At 35.5% G+C, this 23,226-nt stretch overlaps 1 protein-coding gene across 7 annotated transcripts in view; it reads right to left on the bottom strand.

Annotated features, from left to right (window-relative positions):
* Positions 1-23,226, bottom strand: part of CNTLN (centlein) — a 202,876-nt gene that overhangs the window by 121,450 nt on the left and 58,200 nt on the right. For all 7 annotated transcript variants that reach the window (XM_084504846.1, XM_084504849.1, XM_084504851.1 and 4 more), the window contains 3 exons: positions 22,407-22,540; positions 11,404-11,566; positions 2,501-2,689 (listed from right to left, as the gene is read on the bottom strand). In XM_084504846.1, coding sequence (XP_084360972.1) covers positions 2,501-2,689; positions 11,404-11,566; positions 22,407-22,540 — 486 coding nt within the window. The remainder of the gene's footprint in view (positions 1-2,500; positions 2,690-11,403; positions 11,567-22,406; positions 22,541-23,226) is intronic.

Below are 23,226 nucleotides of genomic sequence, written 5' to 3'. Positions count from 1 at the left end.
CCCTTGTATGCCTCTATATTACCCCAAAATCGAGCAGTTCAAATACAAATTCAAAGTTCTTTTTTAGGAAGTAATAATACTATTTCAATGGAGACCTATATATTCTGCCTTCCACTTTGTTTAAAACAATATATAGAAGACATTTTGAGTGTGGTTTCATAAGACATTGGTATGAAAAAATGTTTGGAAACTAATAAATAACTATTACTTCTTTGATGGAGAATCTTATGCTATCTTTAAAAAAAAAAAAAATTAAAGTGCTTTGCTGTAAGCTACTGTATTAAATTTCCTACTAAAATATAACCAAGATTAAAATGACATCACAACTGCTGAAAATGACACATCTTAAAGTTTAAATGATATTTATCTCTCTAGTGAAAACACCAAAAGTAACTGTACTTTTCTATTACGAACATATTTAAGCATGGACCAAATTTAACTTTACAAGTTACAGTCTTCAGCTGTCTTTCTTGCTCAAGAAGGGAGACCCTGAGCAGGCTGCCCAGGACCACCACCGTCACGTGGGCTTTTGAAGATCCCCAAGGAAGAAGACTCCACAGCCTCTCTGGGCAACCAGTGGCAGTGGCAGTGCTCCCTCAGCTGTACAGTAAAGAAGTGGTTCCTGATGTTTAGTTGGAACCTCCGATATTCCAGGTTGTGCTCACTGTCTCTTGTCCTGTCACTGGGCACCACTAAAATAGCATAGCTCCATTTTCTTTGCGCTCTCTCTTCAGGTATTTACACACATTCCTAAGATTCCCCCTAAGCTTCCTCTTTGCCAGGACAACATACCAATTTTCTCAGCTCTCCTCATAGGAGAGGTGCTCCAGACCCTTGATCACCTTGGTGGCCTCTGGGACTCTGTCCTGTATGTCCATACTGGACACATACTGAGGGACCCAGAACTGGACACAGTACTCAAGATGCGGCCTCATAAACGCAGAGCAAAGGAGAAGAACCACCTCTCTTGACCTGCTGGCCCTATGTTGCCTACTTGTAAGCAAACACTTGTATATTCTGAGATTTTTGTGGTCAACTTAAATGAATGCATAATTAATTAAGTATTTCTAAAAACTGAAAGATATGTTGTGGCAAGCTTTAACTCATAGGGCATGCAAGACTAAGAAACTTCTTATGCAACTAAATTAAATGGGCAAATTTTCTTAACAGGAAAGCCTAAACAAAGGTAACATTAAAAACATTTTGTAAGGAATTAGCTTTGTTAACTGAAATGTTCCTAATCCATAAAATAAAATTTACAGCACCACACTTAGAACAAGATATACTGCATTAGTAACATGAAATAGAAAACTAAGCCTCTCGTGGACTTTAAACATTCATATTGCAATACAAAGTATGTTGGATAAAATCTAAACAACTCAACACACAAACGACTCTAAACAACTGAAAGAAATGGGAGTTACTCTCTCCATGCAATATTTTACCATTCGTATTCCAGTCCAAATTAGTATTTTAAAGACTGTGTGGTGTAAGCTTAATAAACTGAAATCACTAAAATACAGACGTTAGAAGACTAGTAAGTCACAGAATTTTTTCACGGTAACACTGGGTAGAATCTGTCTTGAAATACCTTGTTTATGTATTTAAGCGTTTCTTATGTAAATCTTTCTAAAATAATTTTTTTATTTTAGTTACAAATCAGCCTCCTGCAGACTAAACAACCCCAGTTTCCTGAGTTGCTCCTCATAACACTTGCTTTCTAATCCCTTCACAAGCTTTGTTCTTCTCTGAATGAATTCCAGCAACTTGATATCCTTACAGCGAGGGGATCAAAACTGAATACAGGACTCAAGGTGTGGTCTCATCAGGGCTGCATACAATGGGACAATCATTTCCCTAGAACTGCTGGTGACATTATTTCTTTTTAAATTCAGTTTAAGTCATAAATTGGCCTTTGGAAAATGTCGGGGGTATACACATAAGATCTGCACATTTGGGAAGTTGGAAGCCTGTTAGTGGAAGTGAAGGATTTATTATAATAGTTCCAAATGGTACATGAAAGCTTAGCAATTTTTAGACAAGTCTGTCTTTCCACCATAATACTTTCTTTAGATTTATGATCTAAAGTTTAGTTGCATGTTCAGGAAAAACAGAACAAAACAAGACCAAGATCTTTCATTGGAAATGGAATATATGGAATTCTCCACAGAGAAAATGCAAAAACTTCACATTTCTTTTCAGAAACAAAATCATTTTGTTTTTATTTTTGATGTCTTTTTTTTAGCTTTGTTAGAGCACATAAATAAGAGTCTGGATGAATACTGACACTATTACTCAGTTTATTTTCAAGGAGAGATACAAATTAATTGCAAAGTACCCTCTATTAGCAACAGCAGACTGTCACACTACTGCAGCAGCACAATTGCACATTTTTTCATTAAAACAAAAAAACTCTCCACTTTCCTCTAAAACAGCCTTGCCCAGAAGATTAATTTAAAACAAGAAGAAAAAACTTGTAGTATTCTAAAAATTGTCTCACCTGTAATTCATGAGAAGAATCCTGGTATAATACATTTAAAGCATCATGAGCCTGCTGAAGTTGTTGCTGTAACTGACAAATCTTCTGATCTTTTCCAAATAACTGCTCCTGAAGAGAGGCACAGCTTTGCTGCAGTTGAATTTCACTTGTTTTAACAGTTTCAAAACATAAAGTCAATTCATTATAAAGCTATGAGAGGGGGAAAGAGAAAAAAAAATAAAAATAGCATCAATGAAGGCAGACATATAAATACAGGACAAGAGGAACTGTAACTTAAGCAACTTGGCTGCAAAGATCACGATCACTTTTGACAATTATTTCACATTTCTTGTCTTCCTGAATCCTAGCATCTTCTGTATGTTGGAAAACAGTGATTGTGACAAACCCTGAAACTAGGTCTGAAACAAGTTTTTCTAGACATGCACAACTTATATCAGAATGTTATGTTTCAACTGCTTTTTTATGGCATTTATGCACATAAATGAACACCTAAAAATCATTTTTGAATAGGTTATATTAAACTATAAAATATATAGAGAAAAGAAAAAAAAAAAAAAAAAGATAAAGAAAAAAAGAAAATATCACTTCCTGACTACTGAAAAAAAAAAAAAAAAGCATCTTTACAGGCATTAGTGGCATTAAAGGATTGAGAACACAAAAGTCCATCCATTTCTGGTATAGAATAACTTAATTCTTTTTTTAACTAACATTTTAAATTGAGCTTGGGTAGCAATACAGTGAATCCACTAATGCCTCCTGCAATTTGTATAAGTGTAAAAGAGTTGATTAAATAATTATCCCTGGGAATTTTTTGGACATTAGTTATAAAATCCAAAGATTATATTAGATGGTCTTCTCCACGACTGTTCAATTATTCTCTCATTGGAAGCAGAATATTATTTGTATTCTGCAATTATTTTATAAGAGATTACATATCCACTAATAATTTCTAGAACTCCACCTAAGTGATAACTAGCAGCATGTCCCATATAGCTGAGAAGAATAACTTATTCTGCAAGAATAAGGGAACAGCTATTCCATCAATTTTACCTCTATATTATAAAGATCTAAGAACTTTTAATACAAAATGAATTTTTTATTAAAAAAAAAACATACAAGTCAGCTTGAAAAATAAACCCGTAGCTCAACAAACAACAGTTCACATTCTGAAGGAAATACTTGACTCTATAGCTTTACTACTCAAACACTGCAGTCCAAACATTCCTTTGATTACCCTTGTTTCTCCAAATAAACAACTTTTCCTCTGCTATTTATTCTACCATGAAATAATCTGTGCAAGGCATGTACTTCTGCAGCTGACAGTTTTCTTTGGAAGGCCCATTACTGCCATTCCTCCCAAAAGAAACTAATTAAGTATGAAAATTAGAAATTCAGAATCTTGATAATGTTTATTTGATAGACATTTTAAATTTTAAAAGTTAGTCTTTACTGTCTTGGCAGCTTTACTTAAATTCACCTAAATGATATGCTTCTTTCTCTACTTCATCTGTTTACCTTGCTTAGTATTTATAGCCTTTAGAAAAAGAATCACAACTTTTCGGTTTGGAACCTGTCTACCTATCACTTTGCACGAGATCTGCAAACAATAAATACCCTTCCTTTCCGTCTTCCTATCATTTTCTACACCCAAGGATTTCAAAGTCCACACAGGACAAGGTAATTACTTCTTTTCTACTCCCAAAGCAGATTAGAAATTATGTTGCCTAAGTTAAATTAATTCTATGTCCAGATATATTGATACTTTGACTCTTGAGTCTTAAAAATCAAACTTTTACATTGAAATTTCTTTGCCTACTGAATCTTTCTTAAATAATTAAGAGAGCTTACATCATCTCTGAAAATTCAAGTTTAAGATAAGCCAATTGCTTATGGAAATCAGCAAGTATTTCACAGCACATAAACAGTTAATTTACCAAAATATGCATTTTTAGCTAATGTCCTGCCAAATGAATGGAACATCAAGGCACGGTTACTTCCAGCTATAAGCTCATTAGCTAGATCATACCACTATGACAATTTGTTGGTTTTATGACTAGCAGCACTTAAGTGGTCATAATTATAGTATCTGAAAGGTAGCATCCTAGTAAGATGAATGGAGAACATCAAAAATATGATGCCTATTTTTTAGCTGGCAGCCACCTCCTCTAATGTAGCTAATGGGTATTTTTAGTAGTAAGCATTTGTCAGGACAAGACAAATAGCATGTCTTTTTTACTTGCATAAACTTTTCCAACCCTTCTAGCTTGAAAACAATTACAAAACACATATATTTGAAGTATAAAACTAGCTAAAAGCTAGTGTGCAAGAAACAAATTCATAGAATTCATCTTTTCACTGTTTTATTTTTTTTATTTTTTTCCCCAAACATCAATGTGCTAGTTTTTAGGACTGATATTAAAAAAGAATATTTAACTTCAGGAAATTTCAAAATTAAAATTATCTGTATGAAAAGAAATAATTTTATCTACTGTCTAGAGATAACTAGAACATCCAGGTTTCATTTTGGCTCTGTATCTTTTCATTTATTGACATGAAAACTATTTTCTGAATTGCATACATGCTTTAAGTTTATATGGTATTATGCTGGTATTTTCTGCTAATTTTTCACTTGGTTTAGAAGAAATACCACATTTAGTCACACTGCTGTAAGCACAATCCAGAACATACGAAATTGAACGACACAGCAAAATAGATCTAGCATTAATAAAGATACAAAAAATCAGGTGTAGAGGTAAAAGATATAATATGGAGATCAGAGAACTACAGAGAAAGAATACTGAGTAGAAAACACAGAAGAAAGACAAAAAATATTATAAGTTATTTATCTCAGAACTATTAATCTTCACAGAAAAGAGGTGTGAATTCTTGACTATCCATAAGTAAGTGGTTATATCCTGCATGGACGTTACTAAAATGTGAGATTTGACCAGGAAATCATTTATTGGTCAATATGAGAGAAACAATATATTTATGTTTACAGGACAGAAAGAAAAATTAAAAGATTTTAAATCATTCTTTACACATATACACTCTATATACATATTGTGAAATTTGGTAGATAGAAAAAAGAAAACACCCACCAGTGACACAAGACTTTGTTCTGCAAAAACTGTTGCACAGACTGTACTTTCAGTATCTCTTTATAATGCCTTAAAGCCGTTCTTTCTTTGACAAGCAACATAGACTGTTATATGTAAAGGTACTTAAAAGCAAATAAAGAAAGATTAAAAGTATCTGAAGCCAGTACACTGCAATACATTTAGTCTGTATGACACAAGAGCTTTATTTATCAGACAGGAAGGAAGAGTAACTTAGCCAAAGTATAAAAATAAAAGTATCACTTATTTCTCAGCTTCCCTCAAAATTTCCTATACTGATTTAACTGATTTTACCAGAAAACAGTTTTTGATGGATATTTGAAGAGTTACTTAAAACACAAAACTCAACTACAAGAATAGGTGTGTTTAGTGCCAGTCAATCATCTAAAAATGGCAGACCAAAGCTAGAACTTCCAGGATAACCAAAATGCAGGACTCTAGAGCCTGACCAACAATTGATAAAAATATTTCAGTCTGGTAATGGTGGGATGAAGTAAAGCATTGGCATATGTTAAATATGTGTGAAGGCAAAATTAAGGCCAAGAAAGAATGAGGCATACCAATAAAAGCTAATAAAAGTAGGTAATTAGCCTATGTTATCTACTAGACTGTATATTAGTCAGAATCAGAGTGCAACTGAAAAAAAAAAAAAGTGAAACAGTTGACACAAATAACCAACACTCGCATTACATAAGTGTGCAGGATTTATTTTAAAGTAGATTTAGAGTGGTCCTGCATACTGAAGCCAATTAACAGCTGGAACACATTTTGCAGTTCTGTTTAATCCAAATGGAATTTAGTTAATGCTTTCATGGACTTTTCTATGATATCAACAAAAGCACAGAAAGTGGGATCAGCTGAGAGATCTCCTTAAAAAGTATACCCCTGTGAGGATCTAAGACACTAGTGTAGACTAGTGCCACTCATTAAAATGCAACCATAACCAATGATATAAAACAATAAATAAACATTAGAACTATATATAGTGTCTAAGTGCTTGTCTAAGTGCTTACCCCTAAAAAACTGTGGATCACTGCAGAGACCAGAGCAAATATGAATGCAAACATACAGTAACACTAGACATACAGTAAATAAACAAATGGAAAGAAAGTCTAAATTGAGATACCGTAAGGCTATAAGGGGAACTAATAACACTGTCACAGAAGTTCGTGTTACAAGATCACACTGCTTATGAGAATTGGAGAAGAAAAAGGACAGAAATCAGCTGGAGAAGCTCTAGGATGAAACTGAAGAGGCACTCCAGAATACAGGCTGCACCTTCACTGCACTGTACTGCCTCTGGCTTGGATGGAGCTCCCCCATTGTGACTACACAACCATTACCAATCTGATTACACATACAATTCAGAAACATTTAAATCTGATCATTCTAAATCAGACCATAGTAGGTATTACTAACAAAAATACTTAAGTTTAATCTTTTTTCTTCCTTTCTTGACATACATCTCTTCTTGCACTCTTCTCACCAGTTCACAAAATGTCTTCAATCTATGTTTTACATAATGTAAAAAAATACTGTATCATTGTCAGAAATATTAAAATAATGGTTTGAAAACAGAATTATAGACTATTTACTTATTAAAAAAAAAAAAAAAAGGCATTCTACGAGTAACAGTCTACAGAAATAAGCAGAGGAACTAAAGCACACTAAGAATCTCAGCACGGGATTTTTCAAACACGAAAATCATCACCTGTGAGCGCAGAGTTTAACATCGCCCTGAGAGAGCCACAGTCTACACACAACTTCTTTACTTTTAACATACAGGTACATCTAAACCCAAAATCTGCTTGCTAGTGTGAGACCAGCTGTAGTGGAATTTGATATAGAAGATATAAATAGAATAACCTAATTAATACATCTTCAAACAATAGAAAATATTGTTGCAGCTTGAACTAAAGTGCAAGTTAATCTTTACTAAAGATCTGAGTTCTGCAGAGCTTTCATCAACAAAGTGGACTACAAAAACACCAATCCACTTATTAATGATGTGGACTTTGGTAGGCTTGACTGGATAGCTAGTTTCTTTCGGTTCTTATCCTGTGTGAGAGAACATGTGTGTTTTATTCCAACTTAAGGAAGAACCTCTGTTATTACTAACATTTATAAACGTTTTTATTTTGTGGATTCAATGTTAAAAATATGCATTAAAATAAGCAGGTATATGTGATTTTTAACTATGCTTCACTGTTGTTCTTGTGGTCCCAGAGAAGACTAGCAGTGGTGAAATTTAACCTTAAGACGGCAAAGCCAGTAACTTCACATTCTGATTACATTTTCTCAGACTTGAAGGAAAGCAAACTATCTCCACACATGAACACCATGAAACTTGGAAAGGCAGCAGCAGGCACAAAATTAACGACAACATCTGAAAATGCATCTAATGCTATACTATTTTTCATCTATTTTATGGTGCACTTGATGCAAATTTTTGCAGTGCCTCCCAACTGAAAAATCTTACTTTGTTTTCTAATTATGCCAAGAATCCAACTATTGAGCAATGCCTTTCTTCATCACACACATCTAGTATTCTCTATCTGTTGTTTCAGGACACCAATTATTATTTCCTATTTAAAGACAAATAATGATATTTCCATTTCACTAAAAAGGCCTTCCACTAAGAGAATTTTAATCAGTATGATTAACAAAGAACCTAAAGGCCACATCAGATCAAGAGAAAGCACTGCATTATACAAACAAAGGCCCTAAATTGTAAATTTCAGAAAACTGTGATAAGCTAGCTAAGGAGTTCAGAATCTCTTCTTGTCTTATTATCCCTAGTATTGATTGAAGTCTCTCCACCTTGAAATTGTCGGTGAGGACAAATCTATTGAGTCTCATTAAATCCAGCACAGGAATGAAGTCCCTGGAGTATTTGGGACCACTAAAACAGATGCTATACATTTTAGAAAAATATTCCTTATCCTTGAGAATGAGAGCTACAGCTGCAATATGAAATAGATATCAATTTGTTTCCAGAAATGCTCTAACATAGAAGAGTTATTGTAGAACACAACACCCTTAAAATTTATGTTAAAAAAAGGTAGCTGTATGTCAAGTCACTGCAACTTGGTAAAACAGATTACTGATTTTTGCATATGTACGCTGCCCACTGTAGCTAGACTTGGAAGAGAATTGTGGTCCACAATGGATTTACACATAATCCAGTGCAAGTTCACAACCCTGATCTGATTTAATAGAAAGGTATTTTCTTTACTCAGTCTACTGTTTTATACTACACATTAACATCAGCGCACAGAGCAGTTCTTCCTAAATGGTAGTCTGTTAAATAATGAACTTGGAGTATGTCAGCCAGCCACACTGCCTGAGCTATAGCATATACTGCCTATCTGACCACTAACAGAGAGGTCATAGATCTTGCTGTAAGGGACAATATATCATAGGATGCACACACTGATAGGCTCAATGCCATTTGGAGCAGTTGGAAAATATTCCTCTGTGAGTATGTCTATGGAATAGCTGACACGTCCTTATCTAGCTGTTACAGCCAGCATATTATTAACGCATGGAAGACAAACAGAACACACATTTGTCTGCAATAGTTTGCCTCTCTCGTTCAAGGAAAAAACAGGTATTTGTATTATTTTTATAGATGCTGAATTTTCCAAAGGCCTGCTGTGACTTCAGAACTGTGTAACTTATGATTTGGGAACTACATGTTCCTTTGAAGCAATTACGGTTTGTTATTTTATACAGTTTACTGATCAGAAGTATAGAATATCCTATAAAAGAACAACTCCTCCTTTTCCCCTCAAAGATCTCTTGCCTCGGTTTACCAAATGCTTTAGAGGATCTATTTGACTTAAAAAACTTCCTTTCTTATGCATATTTTTATAAAAAACAAAAAGAGCACATTTCTTCCAGGTATAAAACACCTAGATGTTTTGAGAAATGCTAAAAGACAGTTTATCAGTTCCAGAACAGTCAATTGTCAAAATAGTTCATTTGTCTTTTTCTGGATGCAAACCTTACTCCTCTATGTTGGAAAATAAATAAATAAATAAATTGAATTCTACACCTTCAAAATTGTGTATTTCAGGGCACGACTGAGTTGAAGTTCTTGCCTTATCTGCAAAGCTAAAATATTTCTGTTCTTGTTGTATCACCAAGTAAGCTGAACTCTTAAGTTCTGCTAAGAGAGACCAAGAACTCTGCTTTCTGAAGCAGTCATGGATTTTGAATTACACCTAATTTAGAAGAGGCTTGTCCAAACAGCTTTGCAAGCATACCCATCAATTTTCTATAATACAAAAATAACTTATACTAGCAAAATTATTTTTCATAGTATAGGTTAAAGTCCTTCCCCAAATGAAATAAAGTATGCCGGCAAAACCACTATTTTGCAGGGTAAATTTAACTTTTTATAAAAAGTTTTTTTCATGTTTTAAAACAGTCTCAGGAAAATCCAAATGTTTTTTTCCCTTATATATTGCAAAACTAGTCTCAGAAGAACACTTCTAAGCCCTATAAACATTGATGAAGAGAGTTTATATTATCTTCACTTATGTCAATTTTTTTTGAGTGACTCTTCAAAGGATCCATTTTAACAGCCACAGAAGCATTGACTGGAGGATGAAAAAGAAAGAAATAGCAATACCTGATACCTAAAATTCTGTATCTTAAAAAAAAATAAATCCATAATTTACTTTGTCTTGCCCCAGATTGACAGAACTCCTCCTGCCCTGTACATGTGCAGAATAACTCTGACAGAAGTCTACTTGTAGTTTGGTTGGGCTACTATTACAGTGAACAGAAGACAATGTCTAGAAACTGGAAGTCCAGTGTAGTATTATATATATAGCTGTACACTGTACTTTTGTACATTTAACTACGCAAGAATGTGCTGAGCCTAAAATGCTATAAAATATTAACCAAAAGTGTCTTTAGAACTCCAGTACTGATGCTGCCTCGACTTATGCCCATCTTCAGAATTTTAGCACGCTCTACATACTGTAGGTTAGATGAAAAAGGGAAAACAGTTCCAAAATTGGTGGGAAGTACATGAAAGTTATATACGTCTTCTTCTCAATGTCTCTAAAAAGGAATGAAACCTATCTCCTGTGTTTCTTACAGACTGAAAAACACATCCCAATCACATTTGTCACACACAAAACAAGAAATTTTGGGTAGTATACATGTGTCAGCTCTTCATGGTTATCATTTATTCATCAAAAATGTAAAGTCTGTTCCTTAAATGTTAAATATAGCTATGATTTTTTTCAATTAGCTATCCACATAAAAAGCTGTCACAGTAATATTTTTTTCAAATTATTTTTGATTCATAAAGTTTTTGCATTTTGGAAAAAAAAAAAAAAAGACACCAAATCCTTAAACTAGTAAAATTGATAGAGATTCACACAAAGACATGATTTACAGATGAAAGGAATTTCTTCTCCTAATTTACCAACAACAAATTTATCAAATGAAACCTCTGAAGAGGAAGAAGAAAAATATACATAACATAAATTTATATAAATTTGGTATGTGTAGCAATTCACTTCTATTTTTCCTCAGACACCTTTCCTTAAGTAAACCTTAAGGCTCATTAATTCAAGATAAGCAAGAGGCCATATATTCTGGGATATAATTAGGCCAAAAAACAGTGTTACCCAGCCAACCATATTTTGGTAGCAAGAATACAGAGATCCAAAGGACACAACACTACACAGTGCTTTTATTACTCTGTTCATTGATATTGGATAGGCAGGTATATGAACCCTGTGATCATAAAAGAGGCTGGCATACTTTTTGGTACGATGTTGTTTCAGCTGTGTGCGCATCCTCTTGGTCCTTCAATACTTTTTGTGTATCGGTATTAAGAGCCTGAAGCTGCTGTATCAGCTCGGCCTGCTGTGCTGTATGTGTGATGTTTTGTCTGTAAAGATTCTGCAGCTCCTGTAACTCCTTCCTGTGCAAAGCAAGCAATAAAGAGAAATTAAGAAAAGAATAACAATGACCTTTGTTAAACAATTGTGTTCAAATAATTTTACTGTAGATAACGAGCTTCCTATTTTCATTTATTTTTCTGTCAATTGCCTTATAAACAATAGAAGATAAATATAAAATATTTATCGCATACTTTTGTGAAATATCTACAAAACAGTTAAGTTTCAGAATGGAATGTCTTTCAATTTTCTTCTAATGCTCTAACTGCTCTAAAATAAATGGATTTTCATTACTGCATCAACACTTTCTAATCAATATTCAGTTAACTCTTTAGCTGTTAGGTGTCAAAATGTGAAATATTTAGAACATGCGGACTGTAAAGTAAGTTTTCTTTTTGTTGCTGTTGTTTTTAACTAAAACAATGAGAAGAAAAGATAAAAGATTATCCTAACTTGTATGTGTAAAGCAATTCTCTTTTCTGAAATGCATCTACTTCTTGGACCCATTAAGTATGTCTTGTGACAGATTCATTTCTGACTGTAGATACAGCATATTGCAATAATCACATGCAAAATAAGGAGAGTTTGGTGTGTACTGCATAACATAATATAACAATTAAAGCTCTATAAACATAATAATAGGAATTGTGTTGTAGTGCAATAAGAAGCTGGATCTAGTAAAATAACTCTGCTTGAGAATTTTATTGTACTGAGATAGGTCTTATAAATTAAGGCAGAAGTGAAGACCTGAAGAACTGTTACTGTAAACCATCATTAAAAACTTGGAATATTTGCTGTAGCATATGTCAAAACTTCAGCCAACTCATTTTTTGTATATTTTTTTTTCTACTTAATCCCATTTAATTCACAATCACATTCCAGAGTAGTGTTAAGTACAGATACCAAAATGTAAATTTAACCCTCAACTAATTTTCTCCCTAATATCCTCAAAGAGTTTTCTCACTGACCTCCAACATAGACATGACTTCTCTGCACCTACAATTATCATTAACAACAAAAATTATCATTACATTTTTATAATATTGTTGGAGATGTCCAGACAAAAATTATTATACAAAAAAAATATATGCAGAAAAAACAACTTTCATGTGTTTTTCTGAGAAATCTCAGAATGACAAAGCAACCATTTTAAAAGAACTTTCAAAATAAAACACTGATAGCAGGGAATTTTTTTTTATTTCTTAAGACTCGTCCCACTACTTAATATGTTAACACTTCACTAAGTAGTACATCATCTGAATAATTACATAAAAATTGAAATTAAATGTACCACAATAGCACAGTCAGACACCTTAATGTTATAAAACAAAAGAGCTGTTAAAAATGTCTGTCAATAAGACAATACAAGAGAATACTTATGGGCATGCTTACTTCACAGTATTTGAGTCCTACTTTTTTCAATGACATTTAAAGTCACACCTCAAAGATAATAATGGTAGAGATGCAGCAAGGACTCTTTATGTTACAAAATGGAAGTACAACTGCACATGTACTAATTTAATTCTGTTCACAAACACAGCAACAGGACTGGAAACACAGTGGTATATTAGCACTTCCCAACACCCTGTACATAGGCATCCAACCAAGCACTTCAGTATTATCTCCCAGACTGTGAGCATATACTAGAAAATGACACAGTTTTGCGCTGCAATTAAAACAGAGACTTTGTTAGTTTTGCACAGGTTTTCCAATCAGATCTTCATTTTGTTGTGGAAGGGAAGAAAATGTGATAACGTTGAATCCTCAGATACTGCTGGAAATGTTGGTAGTAGCCATTGCAAAGACCTCTCTGCTATATTGCTGCTCTTTAATTTGTATGCAAACATCAATGCAGTTATCTGTGTCTGTCACCTGAGACTGCACAGTATTATGTGTTCTCTAATGGCCAGCCCATGAAGTGTATTAAGGTCAATGGGAATCTTTCTGTTGACTTCATCAGGCTTTGAGTCATATCCGAAACAGGAGGGGTTGTGGGGGAGCTAAACCTTGCAGCCATCCAAGAACTGCCGCACAGTCAGAGCACAGCTGCTTCGCTCATGTTAAATTCAAGGACTACAAAATGTAAGAGAACTCGCTCACAGGTCCATTACTCCACATTACAATGAATCAAATCAAACCTTGCTCCTCCGTACACGTACCCAAACTTGCTAGGGGTGTTGTTTTCTTAATGTTTTTGTTGTTGTTTGCTTTTGTGGTTGGATTTTTTTTTTTTATGTTTGTTTTGAGTAAAAGGTTATACAAACCAAAACAGTTGCCATCTGGAAAGTCCTCTAAACACAAAAATACATGAGCACTGTATTTAATTTGCAATTGCACATTACAACTGCTTTGTCCTATTCACTGAATGAGACAATATTTTTAGACCGTAAATCCACAATGGGAACTTTCTTTTATTTCATTTTTATACAGGGATGAGAAAATGATGCACAATCTAACCAGGAATTCAGCACCAATGGAATTCAGCAATGCAAGTAAGTTCACACAGTGAAGCACCTTTGATGACAGACCAGCTTGGTTAGGAGAGCTTTAAAGTAGAAACATTTAGAGATGATAGCCAACTACCAAGCAAGGGACCCATGGCCCAGCTTGGCAAGCTGTGGGGTGCAGAGTGACATGACAGGAAAGACCTTGTGATGAACAATACAAGGCTCACGGGGAAACACCTCAAGCATATGGACATAAATAAGGGAGTGCTGACAGGACACCAGTGTGTGGGAGGCTCCTAATGTCTTCCTGGGAAACCAGCACCATCGGGCACCCATCTTAAGCTGCAGTGGAGGAGGACTGGGTTAGGGAATATTTAAACAAACAAGACATACTGCCCATGGGGCCTTACGCAGTGCACTTAATAGTGCATAAAGAGGTTCAATTATCTTTGAATGGTCAACAGGTGAAGTTCCTGAGGACTTGAAGAACTCATGTCACTCCTACCTTCAAGAAGAAAGATCTGGGAAGCTAGAGGGCTCAGACTCACGTCAGTTTCTGGGAAGGTGATGGAGCACATAAAGGATAAGAATATCATTGGGAGCAGTCAGCATGAATTTATAAATGGGAGATGATGCTTAACTGTCAGACTTCTCCGATGACTTGCTCGGTGGACAAGGGGAGAACAGTGGATGATTTTTATCTTGATTCCAGGAAAGATCTTGACCCTGTAACCTATAAAATACTGGTGGACAAACTGATGAGGGGTAGACTAGATAAGTGAGCAGTAAGGTGGATTCACATCCAGACAAACTACCAAGTTCAAAGTGTTGTGATCAGATACACAAAGAACAGGTACCAGGCACTAGTGGAGTATCCCAGGTGCCAACAAGGGGTCAAGTACTATTTAACATCTTCATTAATGACCAAGACAATGGGATAGAGTGCATCCTATGATTTGCAGATGACAAAGCTGGCAGGAGTGGCTGTTGCACCAGATGGTTGTGCTGCTATTTGGAGGGATTGTGAGAGGCTGGACAAATGGACAACGGGAACCTTATAAAGTTCAACAAAGGAAATTGAAAAGTACTCTGGCTGGGGAGGAATAAACCCACCCACGTGCATGGGCTAGGGACCTGAACAGCTGGAAAGCTGTTGCTTGGTAGAAAATTCCCTGGGGATCCTGAAGTAGACTGTGAGTCAGCAATGTGCTCTTGTGGCAAAAAAGACTAACAGCATCGCAAGCCGCACTGAAAAAAGCAGTACCAGCAGGATGGAAAGGTGACTTTCTATTCAGAACTGATGAGACACACCTGGGCTCCTGAGTGTAAGAGACATGGAAATACTGAAGCAAGTCCAGTGAAAGGCCACAGAGATGATGAAAGGTTTGGAGCATCTGCCCTAACAAGAAGAGACTGATAAAAGCTGAGACTGTCCAGCTTGGAGAAGAGAAAGCTCAGAAGGATATTACCAACATTTATGAATACCTGATGGAAGGGTATAAAGAAGATGCATAGTCTCTTCTCAGCAGCTTACAGTAATAGCAAAAGAGGCAATGAACAGAAATTAAAAACACATTCCATAGTTTTGGCTGGGATAGAGTTAATTTTCTCTCTAGAGGTTCATATGATGCTGTGGTTTGGATTTTTGATGAAAATAGTGGTGATATCACACCAATGTTTAGTTGCTGCAGAGCAGTGCTCACACAGAGCCAAGACCTTTTCAGCTCCTCATGCTGCCCTGACTGTGAGGAGCCTGGGGTGCAAAAGGAGCTGGGGGTGGATGAAGCCAGGACAGCTGGCCCAGGCTGGCCAAAGGGGTGTCCCACACCCATGTGGCGTCATGCTCAGCAACAACAGCTGGGGTAAGGGAGGAGAAGAGGAGGGGGGGACATTCAGAGTGATGGCATTTGTCTTCCCAAGAAGCCATTCCACGTGCTGAGCCCTCCTTTCCTGGAAGTGGCTGAACACTTGCCTGCTGTGGGAAGTGGCGAATGGATTCCTGGTTTGGCTTTGCTTGCATACGCGGCTTTTGCTTTGTTTGGTGAGCTGTCCTTATCTCAGCCCATGAGTTCCCGCACTTTCACCTCTCTGATTCTCTCCCCCATCCCACCTGGGGACAGTGAGCGAGCGGCTCTGTGGGGCTGAGCTGCCTGCCGGGGCTTAAAGCACAACAACGTGACATTCCAATTAAATGTAAGAAAAATGTTTTTATACTGTGAGACTGGTCCAACACAAACAGGCTACTCAGAGAGGCTGTGGAGTCTCCACACTGGAGATATTTAAACTTAACTAGACACCATCCTAGATAGACGTCTATAGGTGACCCTGCAGGAGCAGGAGGCCAGACGTGCTGGAGCTGAGGAACAGCCTCCAGAACTCTCTGCCAGCCTCAGCCTCTCAGGGATTCTTTTTGATTCTGCTACTAATTTGCTTTGAGTGTGCTCTAAAAGTGTATACAAAATCAGCACCATGATAATCAGATAAATAGTTACAAGATAAAAATTAATTTCTGATCAAAATATCTACTAATACGCATGCCCAAATCACCAAACTACTAAGCACTCCACAGGACACACAACTGCCTGTCACTGCAGTAGGTTATAGATATCAACTGCTAAGTAAAATGGTACTCTCAAGTGAGCATGGAACAGAAGAAATAATGAAAAATTACAAATTGGATGTTATTAAGGTCATAACAGACACTGAAAATGTATGTGCCTACATTCACACACACACACACACATATATATATATACACAAATACATCTATACGTATAATTTTTAAAGTGTACGTGGATGTTTATATGTACATATACAAGGAGGATATACACACACAAATATAAACACAAACACCATGACACACTGAGTAGTATTTAACTCCATTTAATACTGAGATTATTACTGAGATTAAAACAAAATAAATGAAAAAGACAACCTTTCTTAGATTAGAATCTAGCATGGTAAAACCTACACAATGTGAAACCAAGAAATGTACAGAAAGTGAGCTATGTCCTGCAAGTCACAGTGAGGAGCCTGCCATGAAAAAATGTCAGTTTTTTCACAAGTCAAAATAGAGGAGCAGAACTAAATTATTTCATCCACAGAAATAAGATTACGGTAACCTAAGAAGCTTTTGCTTTAAACATTGCAAATATTTAGGCAATTGCTTCAACATTAGTATTTTGGAATTGCAGAAGAATCTTAAAATCTTTTTCATCAGAAACAATCAAGGAAAACTGTTGATTCAGAAAGAAAAATGACTTTGAGATGCTGATCTATACTTTTTAGACACACACTTCTAAAAAAAAAAATGACTTTTTAGAATGCTAGAGAAGAAAGGTGAAACAGAAATAATTTATTTTAAAACAAAAAAACTGCTGAACATAAAACTGAATAATAGTTATGGGAAAGATACAACATTACAAAAAATGCGTGACGTTGACTGGAGTTTCATAAAACTAATTATAGGAAAGACCTATATTAAAAAATTATTTTTCATGTTTATGAAACACAAGCACAATTCAAAGTAGTTAAGTATACTCCAAAATCTTTTGAACTAGCTACATCTATGTCTCCTTCTGAATGGCATTTTTCTTGTTCCATGGAAAAAAATAAATAATGGGAGAGGAAAAAGAGCAATGAATAAGAAAGAAATAATACGGATCATACAGAGTTTAGTTCACAAGGAACTGCTTAGAAGTATGAACTCACCAATACAATCAAATTATATTTGAACACATTAGACACTATCAATGAAACACGAGTACTCATTCACATCTTTGATTCAGAAATCCAACATATTTTAAATACTTCTAAATACCACGGCAATTATGCGCCAATAAACATATTCAAATTAAAAAAAAAAAAAAAGTCACTAGTTTAAAGTAAAGCCATAAATAAAATTGCACTTAATTTGTTCTTAAATAAATAAACTACCTTTAGTTTCACGTAAGATAATTCTGGACTGAAATCCTTTTCATCACCACAGTACAAATAGAATTCAGGGACTTTAAGACTAATTTGTAACACCCTAATTAGGCATTGAAACTGTCATTAGACATACTGTATTTGAAATAGATTAGAAATGGAAAAAAAAATCTACATTTCCATGTAAAAACAGAAAAAAGAACTTGTAAACAGAAACAACATTTTTAATTTAGGGAGACCAGATCTGTGAAGAACCTATATGCCTACAACCCAGAACTTTAAAAAAGCATGTCTTGCATCATGTTTCAAATTGATACAATGAAGAAATCCTTTGGATTGATATAAAGGTCGTTTTTCTGGATAAAGGAAAGATGTAAATTATGCACATATTATAGCATAAATAGCTCTTTGCATCAAAGTAGGAGTGTTCTGTGAAACAGGACTACAAACCCTCTGGAGCCAGATAAGCAACTGTTCAGTTTGGATTTCCTATAATTAGCTGGGACCATCAGTGAGGACATGGAAAAGTGAAGTGCTGAGTAAGAGCTGTCACATAATTAGCTATTGCTTGTTCTTCTTGTTTTCAAATTATTTTTTAAAATTTGCTTTTTACTGTTTCTTAAAGCTCACTCAACTTGTTATGTAAACTCAGCTGTTTGACTGCCTCCCAGTGTACCTCCATTTGGATATCTGAAATGATTACAGAGAACTCAGGAAGAGGCTGAACCAACTGGAGGATGATGCTGAAATACAGCCTGCCTCTTAGAGTAGCTGGAATAATACTTAACTCCTTCATAAGATAACTCTTCAGTCTACGGTATTGACCTAATTGACTTTTTTTTTTTTTTTTTTTTCTGATGAGTTACTTAAGAAAATAACTGCAATTTTCAGATTATTTTAAAGGATTTAAGTCTCACTCTGATAGGGCTAACTATGAATGGTGGCTCCACAATGAGAAATAATGGGCCACCACTATGCTTGGTTCAGGAATGAGAACTCTCAAAGAATGCATAAAATACGATTTTCCCAAGACTAGAAAGCAACAATGAACAGCAGAAATGCCAAAGGACTGAGCAGAAAGACACTGGGGACATCTGCATGCTAACGTTGTGTAAAAACTCAAGGACTAGTTTAAAATGAGGCAGTTTGGGTTGTTCAAACAGTCTTTTTTGTAGAAAGGGGGAAATCATCTAAGAAGCAGCCTTATGCTTTTCAAGTTAAGACTCCTTTAGAGACAGAGACCTCTCACAACCAATAGGTTGACATTACATAAAGACAGTACAAACTGGAATGCAGCAAAAGTCAGGTATTTGACACTTGTCCTGACAGTAACCATTCTTAAGATTCATACTATTGTTTAGGGTAGAGATAGCTCCAGTGCTCATATCTGAAAAGACTGAAGTAATGTTTTCTCCTATCCTTTGAGGATAATATTAAATAAAATACTTACATCCTGTACACTCTAACAGTTTTAGAGTAAGACGTGGCTTCTCAGAGATGTAAATGATATGAGTACCTATGGTCACTCCAGAACCTATATAACTGCATTGCAAATAGCATTCATCACATCCACCACCTTAGGTGACATTGTTGGCTTTTTTTCATCACCACAGTTTTGGTGAATGCTGGGATTCTGAAAACCTCAGTTACTCCTCTTACCAGGGGAATATAAGAAGGTTTGGGGTAATTCAAGAAATCTCTAGATTCCATTACCTGTAATTTAGAAATACAATACTGTGACAGGCACTATGAATTATGGCTTCTCAAGGGAATGGCATAGATACCATGAAATGGTTTACAGCACACAGAAAAGAATAACCCAAAAATCCCACAGCAGCGAAATAAGGGCCAAGTAGAAATCTGACTGCCTCATAATTTACAGCATGGAGGTAAGCAGAAAGAGCAGAAGGGAGAAAAAATAAAAACAAGCAATATTGTTACCAAAAGAAAGTCCTTGTAAAATGGTCAATAATAGATTTAGGCTAGAAACTGATCAAACGAACAAACCCCTGGAACATGCTTCAAGTACAAACATGGAGGAAAGAAATTCTAATTTCTCTTAAAACAAGGCTTGATATATCTTCAAACAGTTTAATATTGCCTGGATACTTGTGACAGCAGCAGACAAGTCTGAGTCAAGCAGGCCTTTCCAGTTTGATGTCCCAAGTTCTGCCAGAGCTCTGTGCCACTGAGACATAGACCATCAGTGAGTGCTGAGCAGTAAGCACAAAGTTCCAAATCCTGATATTTAGCATAATTTAAAACAAAAATCACAAATATGCAACAGGATTAATTTTCAGAAATGAACTGCAGGATTTAACATTCTTCAAGAACATAAAAATGGAAAGGCTACCAGGGATTCTAAACATCCAGAAAATCTGTACTGAAGATAAGCATGAAAAATATAACAATGAAATGCATTTCATAGCTACTCTGGGAGTTAGAAACTAAACCCAGTGAATCAAAAATGCTTTGGGGGAAAAAAAAAAAAAATTAAAGAAAGGTGGCAACTTCTTGATTTTTGAAGATATCTGCCATGCAGAGGATGGGTTCTGTAAAAACTGGCGGTTCACAGGTCCTAGAATATTTACCTTCCATCGCTCAGAAGTATGTGACAGACTTTTGATTTATGCTGGGTGGGACTTTCAAAAACACCTGCTATTCTCTAGGACCAGAGTACTGAAAAAATTTAGTCCCTGTTAATTCACCACCAATTGCCTCCTAGATAAAATATCTCCCTTAGTGACAGCAGACATAGCTACTGTTTAACTGAAAAAACAATCCTGCTAACAAACTGGCAGATATGCAGAACAGAGCAAGAAATTAAAATGGCACAAGAAACAGAGCACCAGACCAGTTTGCACCTAGACCCTTAGAGACTTTCTTTCCAATTGATTTGAACATCTGCCTTACAAATTTCAGACAGTATTACAAAGTTATAGAGGTGACAGCCGAAATAATGTTTTTCTCTATCTTCCTGTACTACATATGAAGGAAGATACCAAAAGAAAGAAGCCAGCTTCACTCCTTTTCTCCTCCAGAGCTTGTTTCTAATTAGGACTGTACTTCTCATCTATTTTCAGAAAAGGGAAGGGCGGGAAAGGCAAGCATGCAGTAGACAGGGAGAGATGAAACAGAGCAGTGGGGAGGAAAGAGAAAGATTTGCAAGTCTTTTCCACCTCCAAAAGTTTGAAATGGCTGATGGGAGGTAGCAAGGGAGATAGGGTATTTTCCACATTATTTGTCAAATAATTTTTTTGCCAGCATGAATGTAACACTGAAAATTCAACGTGATACATTAATAACACTAAGTTTTAAACAAGGATAACAACAACAGCAAAAAATATATCAGTTACCAAAAAAAAAAGAGGAACAACCAAACACTTCAGTCATGAAGTCAACACAGTTCCAAGATCCTGAACTGGGATGAGTAGGCTGATCCAAAGACTTTTTTTTCCTCATAGCTTTTTTCTCTCTTATCCTATTGTTGTTGCTTTCTTTCAATTAAGTAAGACTTTGCCTTTTTAATTAAAAGCCAACAGAAATAGTTTATCTACATACCTTAGGAAAATAAAGAACAATTTTAATGTTCTGTATCACAAGAAAAAAAAAAAAAAGCATAACTCACATACTAGTAATGTGGAAAAACATGATTAGTGATCACAATGCAAGTTAAACAGATTTGACAGAAATCATTTGAGCACATAGGAAAAACACAATCAGTTTGCTAAAGTTGCAGTTTACTCTTCTCCATCAATTTGAAAGTTTGTTTGCATGGATAAACATACAGAAAAAGACCTCAAACAATTCAAAAGACATGTGTTGGAGTATTTTTTGTTACCTCATGTTCAAAAAAAAAAGCATTTATTTCAATTACATGTTTTATAAATGATATCTGTCTGTTACAAATCCTAAGAGGCTCTTCTCTAATAAATAACAAAGAATTCATTTTGAGAAATTTTAAGTTCAGCGACTTGGCCAAGTCAGTCTGTAATATCCTCAACTTGAGGATATTACAACTTGAGGATATTGCACTTATGTTCCGGATTCAGTGTAAGAACAAGGTGTGTGAGACTTCTAATAAAGCTCATATCACTACACTTTGAACCTTAGTAGAGGCCTACACATAAACTCTTGCTGACTTTTCAGATTTTACTCTAATTAAAAAGCTTAAGTTAGGTTCAAAACTTTCCCAAATTTAGGTCAGATAGCCTCTCCAGCTGAATGTCTGTCACTGATTGTATTGGTATTTTTTTGCTTGCAGTGGAGATTGGTCGTTCTCTGACCCAATACTATTATCAGAAAGAGTCCACATGAACTGCCAGCTACTAGAACACCTCCAAAAATTTTACATTTTGTGTAAAAGCATGCTATGAATGTACACCGTTACACAGAAGTACTTCTAATTCAAGATAACGCTTTACAAATGGACCAACAGTCTTTTTGAGAACATTCAGGGTTCAAGTTAATGAAAACATGCAATACTTACTTAGTCATGGTCATATCACATTCTTTTTGGGAAAGTTCTTCCTGTTTCACAGCTAGCTGAGATGACAAGTTACTGCATTTACTGTTTAATTCTTTCATTTGTTCTCTTGCATCTGTTAAATCAGTTTCCAAATTCTGCAAAGAAAACATTTAATATATATTAAAAGTAATATACATCACAGAGTTAAAACCTCCTAAAATCTATCCATGTAACCTACATATATAGACACATGGATGTGCACATATCACACAGAATCACAGAATCACAGAATTTTCTAGGTTGGAAGAGACCTCAAGGTCATCGAGTCCAACCTCTGATCTAACACTAACAGTCCCCACTAAACCATATCCCTAAGCTCTACATCTAAGCGTCTTTTGAAGACTTCCAGGGATGGTGACTCCACCACTTCCCTGGGCAGCCTGTTCCAATGCCTCACAACCCTTTCAGTGAAGAAGTTCTTCCTAACATCTAACCTAAAACTCCCCTGGCTCAACTTAAGCCCATTCCCCTTCGTCCTGTCACCAGGCACGTGGGAGAACAGGCCAACCCCCACCTCTCTACAGCCTCCTTTAAGGTATCTGTAAAGAGCAATATGTACGCATATATATTAATTGTGGTCTAAGCAAATATATAGGTATACGTGTATGTGTGCATATATGAAGAATGTGAAACCCCAGAAAAAAGTTGCACGTCAAGTTTTAGATGGACCCCTATTCTAAGAAGTTATCTGTAGTTCACTTGTCGCACATAAGAGAATCCTGAATCAAATCCTTGCAAAGCAATACTAGACTATTTGACTACTGATTAAACCTTGCTTTTG

This window comes from Aythya ferina (assembly GCF_964211825.1).
Source record: "Aythya ferina genome assembly, chromosome: Z".
In the NCBI taxonomy this organism is placed as follows: Eukaryota; Metazoa; Chordata; class Aves; order Anseriformes; family Anatidae; genus Aythya; species Aythya ferina.
The sequence above is the reverse complement of the archived record's forward strand: the minus strand, read 5'-3'. Positions and strand labels throughout refer to the sequence as shown.